This window comes from Talpa europaea (genome assembly GCF_964194135.1).
Source record: "Talpa europaea genome assembly, chromosome: 7".
NCBI lineage: Eukaryota > Metazoa > Chordata > Mammalia > Eulipotyphla > Talpidae > Talpa > Talpa europaea.
This window is the reverse complement of record NC_140074.1, coordinates 136,110,922-136,127,369: the sequence shown is the minus strand read 5'-3', so window position 1 is coordinate 136,127,369 and position 16,448 is coordinate 136,110,922. Positions and strand designations below refer to the sequence as shown.

Below are 16,448 nucleotides of genomic sequence, written 5' to 3'. Positions count from 1 at the left end.
TTTCTGTATTTTACGTCTATTCAGATTGAGTTTTCTTTTTTGAGTTATTTTTATTTATGTGTAGAAGCACTGGGGTGCAGGCCAGAGGTGTGGGGAGTGAGAGGACTCCCCAGAGACAGAGCGGGGAGCAGCACAGGCGGACAGCACTGCGGAGGGGAGCAGCGCCCTGTGGGTGGCTCCCTGGCCGGGAATCAGCCTGGGGCCTCAGTGGCTGCCAACAGCTTCAGTGCGCTGACACTTAACCCCTGCGCCACTGGGGAGCCCCAGATCGAACTATTTTTCAGTGTTTTTGTCCCAGGGTTATTTGAAAGTGTGGGTTTCCGTTATTTCTACTGTAGTCCTGACGCAGTAAGGGAACGCACCGTATAACGTTGGTGACTTGTTAAAGTTTGTTTCCCGGCCCAGAATTTAACCTGTCCCGGTGCACATTCCACTCGCGCTCGGTCCAGCGTCCTTCTGACAGGCAAGAAGGGCCCTCGGCCAGCCGGAGTCTGTAGGGAGAGCGCCGAGTCCCGCCAAGGGGCCTTTATCCTGGGCTGTGGGGCGGGTCCAGTATCGGGGGTCATGTGACCCTCCCCAGTAACGCCACAGTCACGTGGTCATTTTATGCAGCGAAAGGAAGAGACAAAATTCAACATTCAGGTCAGAACAGCTCAGCAAACTCGAAGTAGAGTTTCTTTGCCCGGCAGACATCACGCCAGCCCCGCGCTAACGTCTCCCCACGCCTGCCCCGAGAAGGGGCGGCAGAGGCCCCGGGCTGTCCGGTGAAGGAGAAGACGGGCAAGCGCCCCGGGGCGGGGGCGGGACAGTCCGCGGGCCTGGTCGGTGCACCCGGCGGCTTCCCTTCCAGACTCGCCTCTCCCCACAGGACCCCCAGTGCGCAGCCCCGGCGGCTCGCGGGACAGACGGGCTGGTGGAGAAGCCCGAGCGCGAGGGTTACCGAGTAAGGGCGGGTCCGAGAGGGGGACGCGCCTCCACGGGGCTTCGTGGCGCGGGCGGACTTCGAGGGCCGCCCTGGGGCCCAGGGTCGTCTCGGGCTGTCCCCGCGGGGCCGAGTCCAGCCCCCGACAGGGAGTGACCCCGGCCCAGCGGACCCGGGCTCCCCCCCTCCGCTCCCCTCGGCCGCGTCCAGCGGGCCCGCCTGCTGCGCCCGCCCTGTCCCGGGAGGCCGCGCCCCGCGCCCATCGCCCCAGCACCCTCCCCCCCCTGCCCGCGCCCCAGCCTCCTCCCCCGCCCCAGCCTCCTCCCCCGGCCCGCGCCCCAGCACCCCTCCCCCCCAGCCCGCGCCCCAGCACCCCTCCCCCCCAGCCCGCGCCCCAGCACCCCCCCCCGCCCGCGCCCCAGCACCCCTCCCCCCCGGCCCGCGCCCCAGCACCCCCCCCGTCCCAGCACCCCCCCCCGCCCGCGCCCCAGCACCCCTCCCCCCCGCCCGCGCCCCAGCACCCTCCCCCGGCCCGCGCCCCCGCACCCCTCCCCCCCCCCGCCCGCGCCCCAGCACCCCCCCACCGCCCGCGCCCCAGCACCCCCCCACCGCCCGCGCCCCAGCACCCCTCCCCCCCGGCCCGCGCCCCAGCACCCCCCCCCCCCGCCCGCGCCCCAGCCCTGCGCAAAAAAGAAGTTTCAAGGCCTCGAGCGTCGGATCCCGCAGGGGCGGCGCCGCGGGCGGGCGTGGGCTGCGGGGAGCCGCCAAAACTTTGGGAAACACCAAAACACAGCGCCCAGGATGAAGGGGCGTCGGGGACCACGCCGCGCCCGCGGGGGCGGGGCTACCCCGGGCCCCGCCCACGGACCCGCCCCTCCGGCCGCGTCCAATCGCACCTCCTCTCTCCCCGAGGCTCCGCCCAGACCCGGGCTTCCCGAAGGACAGCCCCGCGGCCCAATGGGCTCCCAGAACAGCCGGATAGGGCGGCCGCGGGCCAATCCGGGGGCGGCGCGGTGGGGGGGCGGGGCGGCCGGTTGCTGGTCGGGGTTGCTAGCGCCGCCCGCCGCTGCCCGTCGCCGGCCGGACCCCGCACCCCGCGCGCCAGCCCGGCTCGCGCCCGCGCGGGGGCGCGCAGGTGAGGGGCGCCCCAGACCCGAGCGGGTGGGGGGGCCGCGCCGCGAGCCCCCCTCCTGCCGGGGCGGCCAGCTGGGGTCCGGGCGCGCGCGGCCTGTCCGCGGGGTCCAGGCCGCGGGGCTGCGGGGCGCTGGGGCCGGCGCGGGGTCAGCGGGGCCGCGGCGCGGGCGGGGGGGGCGGCCGGGGGCCGCGCCTGCCGGGCCCCGCGGGGCAGTCCGGGGCGCCAGCGCCCACAGCGGCGGCGCCCCCCTCCGCCCGCGCCCCCGTGCTCCTGCCGCCCCCGCACCGGCCGGGCCGCGGCGGTGGGTGTGCACCGCGGGAGGGGCTGAGGAGCCAGGTGGTGGGCGGTCACCCCAGGCGGGCTTGGGGCAGAGGGTGAGGGTGCTTGAGCAGGCGCCCCAGGCCCCTGCTGAGCAGGTGACGCTGGCCGAGCTGCGCTCTCTGTCCTGGGGGGCGAGGAAGGGAGAGGGGTGCAGATGCCCAGAGGGGCGGGGGCCGGCGGGATTGGCCCCAGGAGCTCCCGGTGTTCAGGGGAGGGATTCCCTCACCAGAAAAGTTTGGGGACCCTGGGTTGGACAGAATTAAGCAGGTTCTTGGAACTTTCCAGACCAAATCCAGGGTCGGGACCGTGGGCCTGGGCGGCCTCCGGGAAGCAGGGGGCACAGCTCAAGACAGCGAGGCGCGTCTGCAGCAGGTGGGGGGACACAGCAGTGCTGGGCCCTGTGCACCGCCGCCCCTGCGCTGGCACCTGCCGGCAGGGCCCCCTGGGAGGTGGCATCTTGTCCTCAGGCGGCCCCCCTGGCTGTGCAGCTATCCTGCTCCCCACGCACATTGCCCTGGGGTGTGGTGGCCGGCTCTCAGGCCAGTGCCCCCAGGTGCCAGAGGCTGGCCCAGAGCTGGCGGCGGGTCCTGGCCCTGGGGCGTTTTCCTCACGTCTTTCCTGTCTGCTCAGGGCTCCCGTCCACCATGAAGGCCTCCCGGGCCGTCAGCAGCCCCGCTGGCCCCCCGCGAGCTAGTCCGGAAGGTGTGGACCTGAGTCTGACAGGCCTCCCCCCACCTGTGTCCCAGCGCCCCAACAGCGCCTCGGCCACCAGGCCACTTGCCCGCACCGTCTCCGTGGTGGTGGGCAGCGAGCCGAGGAGGAGGGCACTGGTGAGTCTGCTGGGCCGCCCCAGGCTGTGTGCCCTCAAGTGTGGGCTGGCTGGGGCCCGGCTCGGGCCCTGCTCGCGCGTGGTGACCTGGACGGGCGGCTTTCCTGGCCCAGCCTCAGCGTGCCCCCCTTCCACCTGCGGGGGGCGGTGCGGATGTGAGAAAGTGAGGCGCATGGAGACCCCAGCCCTGCCTTACCGCCTCCTGACCAGTTCCCTCCCTTCACAGGGGGGCCTGGGGCTTGGGGGCCCTCTGGCCGCCAACAACCTCCGCAGGTCCAGCAGTGCCACCCAGGTGAGCCAGCCGCCGGCCGGCCCGGCGTGGACCGGCTCCTGCAGGTAACCCCGCGCCCCGGGGACAGCCCTTGGCAACTCCACCACACCCCTCCCGCCTCGCAGCTCCTCCAGCTGCACGCTGTGGCGTCCACTGGGTGGGGGGCCGCCAGCGCCCTGGAGACATCAGGCCTCTGTGCCCCAGAGCCAGCCTCCACCCCAACAGAGACGCTGCACCCCTTGTCCCCAGCTGGAGCTCCGCACACCCTGCCCCATGTCCCTGGTGCATGTCTGGTGGCGTGGGTGGCGGGGGCGAGTTGGGGCTCATCTGGGAGCCTGTGGGCTCTGCCCTGGGGTGCCGGGACCTGCTGATGGCAGGAAGGAGGTGCAGTGTCTGGTGGTCCCAGAGCCCCTCCCCTGAGCCCCGCTTCTGCTTAGGGCTCCTGATGAGGGTGGGGGGCTGCCTCAGGCCACGCGGTTGGGAGGGGCCCCGCAGCCCTGGCCCCGTGCATGCGCGCACCTTTGAGAAACCAGGTCTCTGCTGTGCTTCGTGCTCGAGCTCAGGAGCCGTTGCCCCGCCTGGCCGCTCTGTGGCCCTGTGCCCTCGCGCTGCGGCCGGGGACAGGCTTGGCGGGAAAGCGCCCGCTGTCGCTGTCGGGGAGCCAGCCGTGCAAGGCAGACACACAGCGGGAGCCCTGGCCCTGTCACAGCCACTGCTGGCCGCCGGCGCCCCCGCCCTAAGCCCCACGCCCCCTCCCCCCCGTCACTCTGTGCCCGCACAGGCCATTCCTTTGAGGCCTGAGCTGCCTGGTCACACCGGGGAAGCCCGTCCTGACCGCCCTGAGCCTGGTGGCTCCTGGGCCTTTGAGAGCCTCGGCCCGCCTTTGTGTCCTGACCGGCCCCTGCCGCCTCCTGGTCTCTGGGGCCAGCCGCCCAGGAGAGCCCTGCTTGGGCCTTGTGGCTGTGGCCCGGGCGGTGTCCTCCGTGTGGGTTTGTTACGGGGCAGAGAGAGGGGCGCCCCAGAGCTCCCAAACCTGCCTGCTCTGAATAGGCTCTGCCATCCGCCGCATCAACACAAAACATATGAGGCTTTGCTGAAAACAAACTTTAATGCAATTGGGAAACAACACAGAAAAGGCAAAGAATATAGTTTCTAAATTGAGCACCCAGAGTGACCCGTCCCCTCGTGGGTAAAGTCCACCCAAGTAGGATTGGCCCAGAGCAAGGCCCCAAAGCTGCCCCAAGTCTAAAGCACCTTCCAGTGGGGACCCACAGAAAAGGGTCAGAAACAACCAGACAAGTCTGGGAGGAAAAGAGCAAAATCAAGACAAAAACTGCCACTGTCCCCTCCCCGCGGCTCCCGCCCACGTCTGTGTCACCCCGTCCACGACCGAAAGGCGGACAGTTTCTTCACGTGTCTCTCGGCTCCACGTGCCTCCTCCAGGCGCCTCCTGACTCCATCCTGCTCCTTCCTTCTGTGTCCCTTCTGCAGCTGCTTCTCCTTGCTCAGCTCCACCCTCCCTTGGGTGGGGCAGGGAACCTGGAACCTCCCCCTTTTCTGGGGACTCCCCCCCCCCCCGGTTAAAGATTTAGGGTCAGCTGTAGCATTTCTCTGAAGCCCAGCCTGGGGTGCAGGGGGTCCGGGGACGGCTGAGCTGGGCTTGTGCCGTTTCTGCCCTGTGGGCAGCTTCCCCTGCTGTGGTGAGGGCCTTACGGTCCGCTGCTGGCCGCAGGGCGGGTGCCGACATCCGAGCTCAGTGTCCCCGCCATCGCAGCCTGCACCCAGCTGGCCTCCGGGCCCCCCACGCAGGCGTCCGGCCGCCGCCCGCAGGGAAACTCACTGCTCGGGGCTTCCTGGTCAGTCTTCCACTAGGTTGGGCGGGTTTGGGTCAGCACCCACCGCTGCACGTGAGGGACGTGTTCTCTTGGGGTTCCGGGGTACAGGGGGTGAGCCTTGCCTCAACAACCCCAGGGTGGTAGCTTGCAGCCTCTTCCCTGGGTGGCCGGCCCCAGGGTGTGGCCCGGGGTCCTGGCCAAGGTGGCGGCACCATCGCCTGCTCCGGGAGCAGACAGGGGCCACCGGAGCCTCCCTGCGCGCCAGCCTCGGCCTTGCGGCTGTGGCACTCAGGCACCCCAGGCGAGGCTGGGCCAGCGGGCGGGCCGTGGAGGGCCGAGGCCCCGAGGGCTGCTTTGCTGAGACCCAGCTCCAGGCCGCCGGCCCGAGGAGCGCAGGGCTCAGCGGCTCTTCCGGCATCTAGAGCCGGGGCGCTGCCACCAGGTCAATGCTAGAAAGACTGTCACCCCAAAAGTAAGCCCGCCAGTGTCCTGCCATTGTCTCTGGGTCTGCCTCTCTGCCCCCATCTGGCCCCCCCGCCCCCCTCTGATCAGCTGCCTTTGCCCCACGTCCCGCTCCGGGAAGGTCGTGGGTCCCCTGCTTGTGGCTGGTCAGCTCCGGTGGGGACCCCGCAGCCCCGTCCCCCGCAGGTGTTTGGGCGTCGCCTCCTCCAGCCGCGCAGGGGAGACCACAGGGGCGCCCTGGAGCCAGCCCTCCCAACCTGGCTCCCCCGCCACCCCGCACTTCCCCCCGGGGGGGACTCTGGCGGCGCCGTGGCCATCTTTAGGTCCGCCCGGGGGTCCGTGGTCACGGGGCTGCCTTGCTGCGGCTCCTGACGGGGGCCGCTCTGCTCTGGCCCCAGCACTGCCCCACCCGCTGGCCGCCGGTCAGGGCTGGAGCCGAGGTGGAGGCTGACCACCCTGCCATGCCCTCGGCCTCCCTGTACCAAGCCACGGGCCCTGCTTGCTGTCCTCTCTCCGACACAGGCCAGCAGAGCCCCCCGACTTCCTGATGCTCTTTGAGGACAGCCCGGGCGGGAGACAGAGGCTGGCCAGCCCGGACAGAGCTTCCAGTGACCAGGGAGCCACGGGGAATGTCCCGGTGAGGGGGGCCAGCGTGGGTGGGCAGCTCCCGTGGCGGCTGCTGCTGGCTCCGCCGTGGCTCTCGCCGCCACAGACGGCCGCGTGGGGAGGCCAGTGTCCCCGGTCAGCACTGCCCGCGTTGCAGCTGAGCCCCGGGGCCGGCCGTCGGGCGCCGAGGGGGAGGCAGCGGTTTGGGGCTGAGACAGGTCTGTGTGCACAGGGCGAGCCGCCCGGAGCCCCGCGCCCCCGCACCCCCGCGGCACCGGCGTGCCCCCGGAAGAGAGAGTGCCCCGTGACCCTGGCCCCCAGCTTCACGGCCAACAACAGGTGTGGCCGCCGGCCCTGCGACTCTGCATCCCGCCCGGCCAGGACAGGGCCCCTGGGGGTGGGGGGGTGTCCCCCAGCCAGGCCCGAGGGGCCGCTCGCCCTGGTCTGCCCGCCCTCCTCCAGGGCGGGCCCCGCGGCAGCGCCCACTCTGCTCCCGAAGGCCGCCCCTGGAGCCCCAGCACAGCCACACCCCAGAGCCGGGCCCCCAGCCGGGCCACGGGTCTGAGTGGCCGCTGCCCCGGCCCACACCCGGCGACCGGCCGCCGCCGCCTCGCCTCTCCCGCAGGAGCAGCAAGGGTGCCGTGGGCAACCGCGTCACCGCCATGGTGCGCAACCAGCACAGCCCCGCGGAGGAGGCGCCGCCCCCCAAGAGCTCCAACCACGCGCCCCCCTCCCTCAAGTGAGACCGCTCTGCTGCCGCCGGGGCTGGGGTGCGGGGTGTCCCTCGGGCGGGGCCCGGCTGGGCGGCGAGGGCAGGGCCTCCCGGGCGGCGGGGCCGGCGCGACCGCTTCTGCCCTTCCCGCCAGCAACATCGTCAAGGCGGCCACTGGCGAGGCCCGCGGGGGCAGCAGCTGCCAGAAGCCACCCAAGAACCTCGCCAGTCCCGCCCAGGTGGCCTGGAGCAGCGCAGGGCCGCCCGGCAGGCGCTCGGAGGTGACCGAGGAGGAGGCCGAGAGGTGACTGGGCTGCGGGTGGGAGGCGGGCAGGAGCGCGGGTCCAGGGGAGAGGCCCGCGCACCCCACGGCGGGCGGGGCCCGGGTGGCAGCTGCTTGGCAGCTCCTCGAGGCGGGGCTGCGGCGGGCGGTTACCTCGGCCAGCTGCTCCCCGCGGGTGGGCTGGGCCCTTGAGGCTTGGGGGATCCTTCTGCCATGACCCCAGCTGGTGATGGCCACGCCTGACCCGCAGCCGCTAGTGACCAGAATGTGGCCCCCGAGCCTCCAGCTGGATGGGCGGTGACCGTCCCGTGTCCCGCGAGAGCCTGGGCCCAGGCCCTGGGGGTGGGAGGCGCCGGCGCAGCCAGGAGCCCCCGCCATGCGCGTGCGTGGGCAGCGCCCCGGTTCCACTTGGGAGCAGGAGGGTCTGGCTGGCGCGGCGCATGGACAGGAGGCCCAAGGGCGAGACCGGGGCCTTTAATGAGGAGTGGACGTAGGACATGCGAGCGCAGTGTGGGCCGCGGCGGGGTTTGCCTGGTGAGGCCGCAGCGGGCCTGGGGCTGCAGAGGAGCCAGGGCAAGAGGGGTCGCCGCCCCCTCGCCCTCTGCCCCGCCTTGGCCCCGCCTGTGGCCCTGGGGGTGGGGCCGCCTCCACTTGGCCCCTCCCTGTCCGTGGCTGCTCACCAGGCTGGGTGCTGCGGGGCCGGTGGCATCTCCCTCACAGCTGGGCCCTGGGCCCTGCCCGCCTGCAGGTTCATCCACCAGGTGAACCGCGCGGCCGTCACCATCCAGCGCTGGTTCCGCCGGCAGCGGGCACGGCGCCGAGCGGGAGCGGCCTGCCTGGGCCACCTGCTGGCATCTGAGCAAGAGGTGGGCGCGCCGGGGGTCCTGCGACGTGGGCTGTCGAAAACTCAGAATCCCAAGGGCCCGAGCCTGACCTGGGGCCTCGCTGCCTCCCGCCCACGCCCGCGGGTCGGCAGGGCCAGGGTGGGGGGCACCTTGTGGGCCGGCGGTCCCAGCCCGCCCCGGGACGCAGAGCCAGCCCTCACCCAGCCACAGCCCGGGGAGGAAGCCCGTCCTCTGCAGGACAGAGGCGTGTGGGGGCCCTTTGGAGGCCCAGGCCTGGGCCCAGGACCCCAGTCACACCCGCTGGGGCTCAGGGTCTGCAGGGGCAGCGGCGGTGGCCGGGCGAGGCGAGCCCCCTGGACCTGCAGCAGCGGAGGGCGGCGGCCAGGAGGACTGCGCGGGAGGAGCAGGCGCGCCGGGCCAGGCAGGCGGCCATCCAGGTGCCGGGGGTCCTGAGCAGCGGGGGCCCGGGCGGGAAGGATGCTGGCCCTGAGGGCACCCTGGACGCAGGGCAGGAGGGCAGGGCTGACGGGAGGTCCCCTAGGAGCTGCAGCAGAAGCGAGCTCGGAAGGCAGGCGGCCTGGAGCCTGAGCCGCCCCCGAAGCCAGGGGGCACCGGTCACCACACCCTCAAGGCCAACAACGCTGGTGAGCTGCCCCCACCTGCCTCCGTCCATACATGGCTGCCCTGGTGTGCTGCCCCCGTGCCTGGCCACCCCCGTGCCTGGCCACCCCCAGTGCAGGCTCTCCCCTGCCTCAGGTGAGGACAGTGGCCTCTAAAAGTGTGGCCCCTGGACAGCATGCCCCGCCCCGTGTGGCCCTCGCTCTGCAGCAAACCCCAGCCTGTGCCCGCCCCCGTCCTGCTCACACTGGAGCTGGCCTCGTGCCCTGTGGGGAAGGCAGTCACGTCACTCCAAACCCCCAACTTTTCCCCGGAAGGCCAAGGGTCTGCAGTGACCCCGGCCCTGGGGTGTCTGTGGCCCCTGGCCGGGCCCCTTCCCTGGGGCGCCTGTGGTGATGCTGTGTCTGTGGCAGGAGCGCAGCTGTGCCCCCTGGGCCAGAGGGACCGCCGCCGCCCTGCCCCTGGCGCATCTGCAGAGCCCCAGCAGCGTCTGGAGAACGAGCCGCAGGTCTGGTGGGGCCCCGGCCCTCCCTCCTCCCTGGCTTGGGCTCATCCGCGCAGGCGTGCCTGGGCCTGCCCCCTCCTCCGGGCCGGGCACGCGGCCGCTCTGGTGCTCCTGGCCTTCAACTCTGCTGCGGCAGGCGGCGAGCTCAGAGCAGGCGCTGAGGCTGGCATCGCCGTGCCCTGTCCCTGGGGTGGCGGCCGAGCTGGTGCTCACAGAGGGTGTGAGGATAGCCAGGCCCCCGCTCTGCTGGGCTGGCCTCTCACGGCCCTGCGGGTTTCTCCCTCCTGCTCCCAGGGCGTGGCAGGTGAGGGCCCGGAGGTGGTGGACCCCACTGGGGGCAGGGCCAAGTCCAGGGCGACCCTGGACGAGCTGCTGGACACGCTAAAGCTACTGGAGGAGGAGCCCGAGCCGCTGCCCCGGCCCCGGGCCTACCAGAAGGACAAATACGCCTGGACCGATGAGGTGACTCCAGGGCCGGGTGCTGCGGGGCGGGCAGGCCCTCCTGCCCGTTGGGACCTGGTCAGGGCCGGGGGGCCTTCTTGAGTCTTGCGCTCACCCAGGGACCAGCGAGCGCAGGACCTCGGGAGAATGAGGGCGGCCAGGTGCCCGGTGCGGGTCTGGGCAGCCCGAGAGGCCCCTCCTTCCGGGCCTGCCAGCCCCACTCTGGCTGCCTAACAGCCGCACGTGCTGCCCGCGCAGGGGGACGACGGCAGCTCCCTGACTGCCGACAACCTGGAAAAACTTGGGAAGCTCAGTGCCCCCACCAGCCCCCCCGGGGGTGGGACTCTGCTCTCCGAGGCCAAGCTGCAGAGCATCGTGAGCTTCCTGCACGAGATGGAGGAGGCGGGGCAGGACTGGCCGGCCTCAGCCCCCCAGGTGCGCGGGTCCCCGGAGGGCGGGCGGGCGGAGCCAGGGGAGGGCCCGCCTGACCCCGTGTGTCCCCAGGGGCCCGAGGAGGGGCCGGGCCGGCCGGAGCAGGTGTCAGAGTCCGGCGCCTCGGTGATGCGGCTGCAGCTCGAGGTGGAGGAGAAGAAGCAGGCCGCGGCGCTGCTGCAGAGGGCGCTGGTAACCCGGCCCGCCCCGCCCGCCCGGCTGCCCGGCGCCCCTGCCCGCCCCGCTCGGTCCTGGTCCTCAGTGCTAGCGCCTCCTGCCCCGGCCCTGCAGGCGCAGCAGCGGGACCTCGCCGTCCGGCGCGTCAAGGAGACCGAGCGGGAGCTGGGCCGGCAGCTGCGGCAGCAGAGGGAGCACTACGAGGCCGCCGTGCAGCGGCATCTGTCCTTCATCGACCAGGTGCGGCGCCGGGGAGCGCCTGTGGCGGGAGAGGCCGCCCGGGCCCCAGGGGCTTCCCAGACCGCGGCCTCTTTGATGCTCCTTTTTGGGGAAGCGTCCACAACTTGGGGAGCGGAGGCCCCACGACAGTGCTCCCAGCAGCACGGCAGGGGGACGGGCAGGTGGGCAGACACTCAGAGCGGGTCCACCCCGTCGGGCACTCAGGACCTGGTCGCTTCCCTTGTCCGGGAGGCAGCACGCCGGAAAGGCGGGGTCGTGAGCCCAAGTGCCAGCCCCCCAGTCTGTGGAGGACCCCGGGGCTGGGTGGATGCTCCAGGGAGTTCGAGTCGCTCCGTGACGGTGCCTGGGGGAGGTGTCCGGCAGGACAGCACCTGTGGCTCTGGGCTGACCACGTCCTGGGACGTTGCTCCTGGTCTGGGGCCACTGGGGCAGCCAGGTCCCCAGGTGAGGGGGCTTCCAGCCCACCCCAGCTTAGCCGTCCCTGGTGGGGCCTTTCCTGGAAAAACCCCCGGGCCTGGTGCCTGCAGGGATAGGGAGCCCCGTGGCTTCTGCTGGCTGCTGGCCGTGCTCTGCTGGTGGCTGTGGGTGGCCGGGTGAGGCCCGCTGGAGCCCTGGCGAGGCTGGTGTGGTCAGGGCCTTGGTGGGTGGCGGGCATGTCCTTCTCTAACGTGGCGGTGGGGTGCCCTGGGACTCCCCCCCGAAGGCCCTGTCGGGGCCATGGGGCTTCACTGATGTCAGCTGGACCCTGGGGTGTTGAGGGCCACCCCACCCCAGGGCCCTCTGCAGACCGGGCGGTGCTGGCCTTCCTGGGTGGGGGTAGGAGGGTGGGACGCAGACCCTGGGCGCTGGAGGGGCCCCGCAGAGGTATCAGCTCTGCTCCACCCACAGCTGATCGAAGACAAAAAGGCACTGAGCGGCAAGTGCGAGGCCCTGGTGGCCGAGCTGACGCAGGGGGACCAGAGGCACAAGCAGAAGGTGGCCCAGATGCAGGAGCAACACGAGCTGGTGAGGCCCAGCGGGCCCCCCGCCTGCCCAGCCCAGCGAGTCTGGGCTGTGATGGACGGAGCGAGACCCCTGGACGCTGGAACAGGCCCGCAGCAGCCCGGCCTCCGTCCCCTCCTCCTGGGGCTGCTTCCCCAGGGCTTGTGGACTGCCAGGCCCTGGGCAGGGCGGGCTCTGTGCTAGCCCCGCCTGCCACCAGCCTGGCACCGCCCTGCTGGCTCCAGGCACCTGGGGCCTTTGTCATGGCAACACGTACACCTCCCCAGGGCTCAGCAGCTCCTCCCCTGGGGCGGCCATGGTCCCGAGCACTTCCCAGAGCAGACACCCTGCTCTGGGAGTGGGGGTGCCACCTTTGTCTTTAAAGGCTCCAGTGGCTGCCTCGGACAGCCAGGGTGGGGGCCCAGCCACGCAGGAGCAGGGGGCCTGGGGCTCCCAGGGCTGGACGGCTGCCCTCCCGCACCCACCCGCCCCAGCCCCTAGAGAGCAGCAGAGGACGTGGAGGCCACGGGGGGCGCCTCCCAGAACCTGGGGGTCAAGGGACAGGGATGGGGTGCCCTCGGCCTCTTCCTGCGTCCTACGTCTCCGCCACCAGCCTCCTGTCTTCTCGCCGGCAGGAGATCCAGAAGCTCAAAGAGCTGATGAGCGCCACAGAGAAAGTCCGCAGGGAGAAGTGGATCCACGAGAAAACCCGCAAGATCAAGGAGATCACGGTCAGAGGTGGGGGCCTCACAGGGCTCCTGGGCCGCGAGGCGGGGGCCTCCAGCCTGCTGCAGGGGCCCCTCTCCGGGGGCTGGGGTGCTGCCAGGGGCAACCCCGTAGCTCAGAGCACTGGGAGCCATGGCGCCGGGGGCCGGGAAGGTACAGGGGCCTGGGCGGGCAGCTGCGGCTCCTGCTCACAGGCCCCTCGCCGCCAGGCATGCGCGTGGTGACCGCGGCCCCCCAGCCGAGACGGACAGTTCCTCGGGCTAGCCCGGGCCTCCTGGGGGTCCCCCTGCTGGGCTGGGGCCCGGGAGCTACGGGCCCGGGGGTGAGGCTCGCTGAGTGCAGTGCCCCCCCCAGGCCTGGAGCCCGAGATCCAGAGGCTGATCGCCAAGCACAGGCAGGAGGTGAAGCGGCTCCAGGGCCTGCACGCTGCGGAGCTGCTGCGGGCGGACGAGCGGGCAGCCCAGGACTGCGCACGCCAGCTGGGGGAGCTGCGGGAGCTGCTGGAGCGGGAGAAAGCCGCGCTGGGCCAGCAGGAGCGGGAGCGCGCCCAGCAGCGGTAAGTGTGGGCACCCGCACCCCAGGGCGGCAGGACGCGCACCAGCTGAGCCGCGGCCCAGGCCACGGGGGCCCCGGGGTGCAGGGCCTGGGCCGGGCCGCTCTGAGCTGGTGCCTGCCCCGCAGCTTCGAGCAGCACCTGGAGCAGGAGCAGCGGGCCCTGCAGCAGCAGCGGCGGCGCCTCTACAGCGAGGTAGCCGAGGAGAAGGAGAGGCTGGGCCAGCAGGCGGCCAGGTGCGCCCGGAGGCCCTGCCCACCAGCCCGTCCTGCTCCCCGCCCCAAGCCCCCAGCCTCCTCCCCGGCCCTGCCCCGCCCGTGCTGACCCCCGGCCCCGGCCCCGCAGGCAGCGCGCGGAGCTGGAGGAGCTGCGGCAGCAGCTGGAGGAGAGCAGCGCGGCGGGGGGCCGGGCCTTGAGGGCCGAGTTTGAGAAGGAGAGAGAGGGCCAGGAACGCCGCCACCAGGTGCGCGGCTGCCCGCCCTCCCGGCCCCGGCATGACGGGCACCACCAGGGCCAGCCTGACCTGAGGGGCCACCCTGGGCCTGGCCGGGCCCTGCCTGGCGGGCGTGTGGCTCCGGGTCAGGCTCACGCTGTCGCTGCCCCCAGATGGAGCTGCAAGCCCTAAAGGACCAGCTGGAGGCGGAGAGGCAGGCGTGGGAGGCCAGCTGCGCCAGGAAGGAGGTGCTGCCCCGCCCCGGCTTCCAGCCGGCCACATGGGGCCCTGAGGCGCTCGTCGGGGTGGGTGGGCTGGTGTGGAGCTGACACCCTGGCAGCCGCTGGCTGGGCCCAGGGAGCTGCCGTGGGCGTGATGGGTCGGAGCGTGCGGGGCGTGTGGGGCCACACCCCTCGTCTTCCAGTGCCTTCCGGGGGCACGCCGCCTGCACCCTCCCCAACCCTGCAGGACAGCGTCAGGCCCACCCAAGAGGCGTGGGCGCTTGGCCAGCCGCCTCGGTCCAGCTTGACTGGCTGCATGGCAGGGGCGCGTCCAAGGCGCGGGCTCACAGGGTCAGGACAGCAGGCGGGCCCCAGGGCGGCCTATGCTGACCCCTGGGCGTGGCGGTGCCTCATGCTCACACAGGCCAGTCCGGTGGCAGCCTGGGTCTCTGGGTGAGGATTGGCCAGCCCCTCCCTGGAGGCCAGCTGGGGGCTGGGGAGACCCCTCTGTCCTTGTCCTGCGTCCTGTGGTCCAGTTGGGGAGCATCCGGCCCCACCGAGCCCCCGCCCTGCAGGAAGCCCGGCTGCTGGCCCGGGAGCGGGAGCTGAAGGAGGAGACGCGGATAGCGCGCGACAGGGAGATCGAGCTGGTCGTGCACAGGCTGGAGGCGGACGTGACGCTGGCCCGGGAGGAGAGCGAGAGGGCTGCGGAGAGCCGGTGAGGCGCCCCCCGGGCGGGCGAGGCGCGGCCAGCTGGCCGTCCAGCCGCCCCTGACCCGTCCCCCCGCAGTGTCAAGCGCATCCGGGACAAGTACGAGGCGGAGCTGGCGGAGCTGGAGCGCTCGGAGCGGCAGCTGCAGGAACGGTGCGCGCAGCTGAGGGGCCGCCTGGGCGAGGCGGAGGGCGAGGCTGGGCGCCTGCAGGGCCTGCTGCGGCAGAGGGAGAGGGAGCTGGCCGAGGCCTCAGCGGTGAGTGGGGCGGGCGGGCGGGCGGGCGGGCGGGCGGGGGGTGGGCGTGCTCCGGCCATCTCCCGTGGCTCACGACCCTGCCCCCAGGTGAGCGAGAAGCTGACCGCAGAGCGCAGCAGCCTGGCCCAGGTGCTCCGGCAGGAGTTCGCTGACCGGCTGGCGGCCTCTGAGGAGGCGACCCGGCAGGCCAGGGCCGAGCTGGCTGAGCTGCAGGCCCGGCAGCGGGTGGAACTGGAGCAGCTGGCGCGGGAGAAGCAGGCGGAGCTGGAGGCTGTGCACGGGAGGTGGGCACCGGGGCAGGGCGGCCACTGGGGGAGGCCACTGGGGGACTGGGCAGGGCGGGCCTCTCGTCTGCGGTGCTCTGGAGACAGCTCCGGAGTCCAGCTACATGCGGTCCATAGCCCGCTGCTCCCCCAGACTCAGTTCTCCTGGGTCAGCCACCCCCGTGTTCTGAAGGATGGGTGGGTGGGCTCCGTGAGCCCGGCGCTACAGGGATGCCTCTGGGGGCGTCATGGCCCCGCTTGGGGTTCTGTTCGGTGTGGCCTGGATCAGCCACACACCCAGCTCCTGCGCTGACCCCCCGCTCTCCCAGCGGGACAGCTGCCCCTCTGGTGGGGTGGGGCCCTCACGGGGCTGGAGCTGCCCAGAAGCCCCGTGTGCACCCTGCAGGGTGAAGCTGGCCCTGGCCAAGAAGGAGGAGGCGGTGAGCAGCCTCCGCAGGCAGCACGAGGTGCGTGGCCAGCCGGGGGGCAGGCGGGCGGGCGGCGTGGGGCCCGGCTGACCGTGGACCTTGCCACAGGCCGCCGTGAAGCGGGCCGACCACCTGGAGGAGCTGCTGGAGCAGCGCAGGCGAGCCCTCCCCAGCGCCAAGTGACCGCAGCGGGGGACCTGGCCGCCGCCCTGCTGGGGGGCCCAGGTGGGGGCCCCTCCTCTGCGCCCACCGGGCCCTGCGTGGAGGCCACGGCCGCGCGGTGTGTAACAGTAAAGAAGTGTTTCTAAGCCGGCGTGGCCCTGCCTGTCTCTCCCGGGCTGGCGGCAGCGCTGGAGGCCGGAGGCCCCTCCCTCGGGTGGCCGGGAGGGGGCGCCCGGCCTGCCCGCTCTCAGCCCGCCCCTGGCTGCCCGGCCTGTGGGCCCAATTCGCGCCCCCCGCCCAGAGCAGAGGGAATGGCTCCCTGTTCAGCTGGACAGGGCGGGCTCCGGGGCGCTGTGGCCCGCGCCCCCAGGAAGGCGCTCTGAGTCTCCACCCACTGTGCCTGCCGCCCAGAGGCCGCGGCACCCCTGAACCCCCCGCCCTGGAGAGGCCGACGCCTCTGGGAGACCCCTCCTTCCTGCCCGGCTCCCGGAAGTCGGCGCTGCAGAGCGAGCACCTGCCCACCCGGATGGATGTGCCTGAAGGTCCCAGCAGGCTGGGTCGAGCCGCTGCCTCCCTCCCGCTGCTCCCTGTCTGGGCTCTGGCCCGGGGCAGTGTGGGGTGCCCACACTCATGGGGGGGAGCTTCCTCTTGCCTACGGGGTCCCATGCCTATGGGGGGGCCCCCGCACCGTCCAATGACGGTCCTGGCAGCGGACATTCTCGGCCCCAACCCACGAGGCCGTGGAGGGCCGAGGCCACTTGCGGGAGCACGGACCCCAGAGCACGGACCCCAGGGCCCGGCCCTCGCTTTCCCCATCTGCGGAGCCCTCCGACCTGAGCTGGGCGCGGCAGCGAGAGCAGCTGGGTGGCGCCGGGGCATCCCCAGGCCGAGGAAATGGCACCCCGTGGGGCTGGATCACAGGGCGGGCATTGCCCTTCCCGTGCCTTGTAGGGAAACTGAGGCAGAGCACCCCCACCTGGCTCACTGTCCTCACCCCTCCTGGGAATGCCAGTGTGTCCCCTGGACAGGGCCTGTGTCCCCCCAACTAAGGTGACGGCTCCCGCTCACCTGCTCACTCT

General features: G+C 72.5%; 1 protein-coding gene across 1 annotated transcript; it reads left to right on the top strand.

The window, feature by feature from the left end:
• Positions 1-3,022: 3,022 nt before the first annotated feature.
• On the top strand, positions 3,023-15,492 carry CEP131 (centrosomal protein 131; the record flags this gene model as incomplete). Its single annotated transcript, XM_084238106.1, has 24 exons — positions 3,023-3,208; positions 3,434-3,543; positions 6,298-6,720; positions 7,007-7,120; positions 7,248-7,397; positions 8,125-8,242; positions 8,533-8,658; positions 8,763-8,865; positions 9,253-9,347; positions 9,639-9,806; positions 10,044-10,220; positions 10,290-10,409; positions 10,509-10,634; positions 11,523-11,639; positions 12,251-12,353; positions 12,696-12,897; positions 13,023-13,130; positions 13,240-13,357; positions 13,501-13,575; positions 14,085-14,266; positions 14,339-14,516; positions 14,604-14,800; positions 15,186-15,246; positions 15,316-15,492. 24 exons carry the CDS (start codon positions 3,023-3,025, stop codon positions 15,388-15,390), a joined length of 3,432 nt encoding a protein of 1,143 aa, XP_084094232.1. The 3' UTR covers positions 15,391-15,492.
• Between the last annotated feature and the right edge of the window lie 956 nt (positions 15,493-16,448).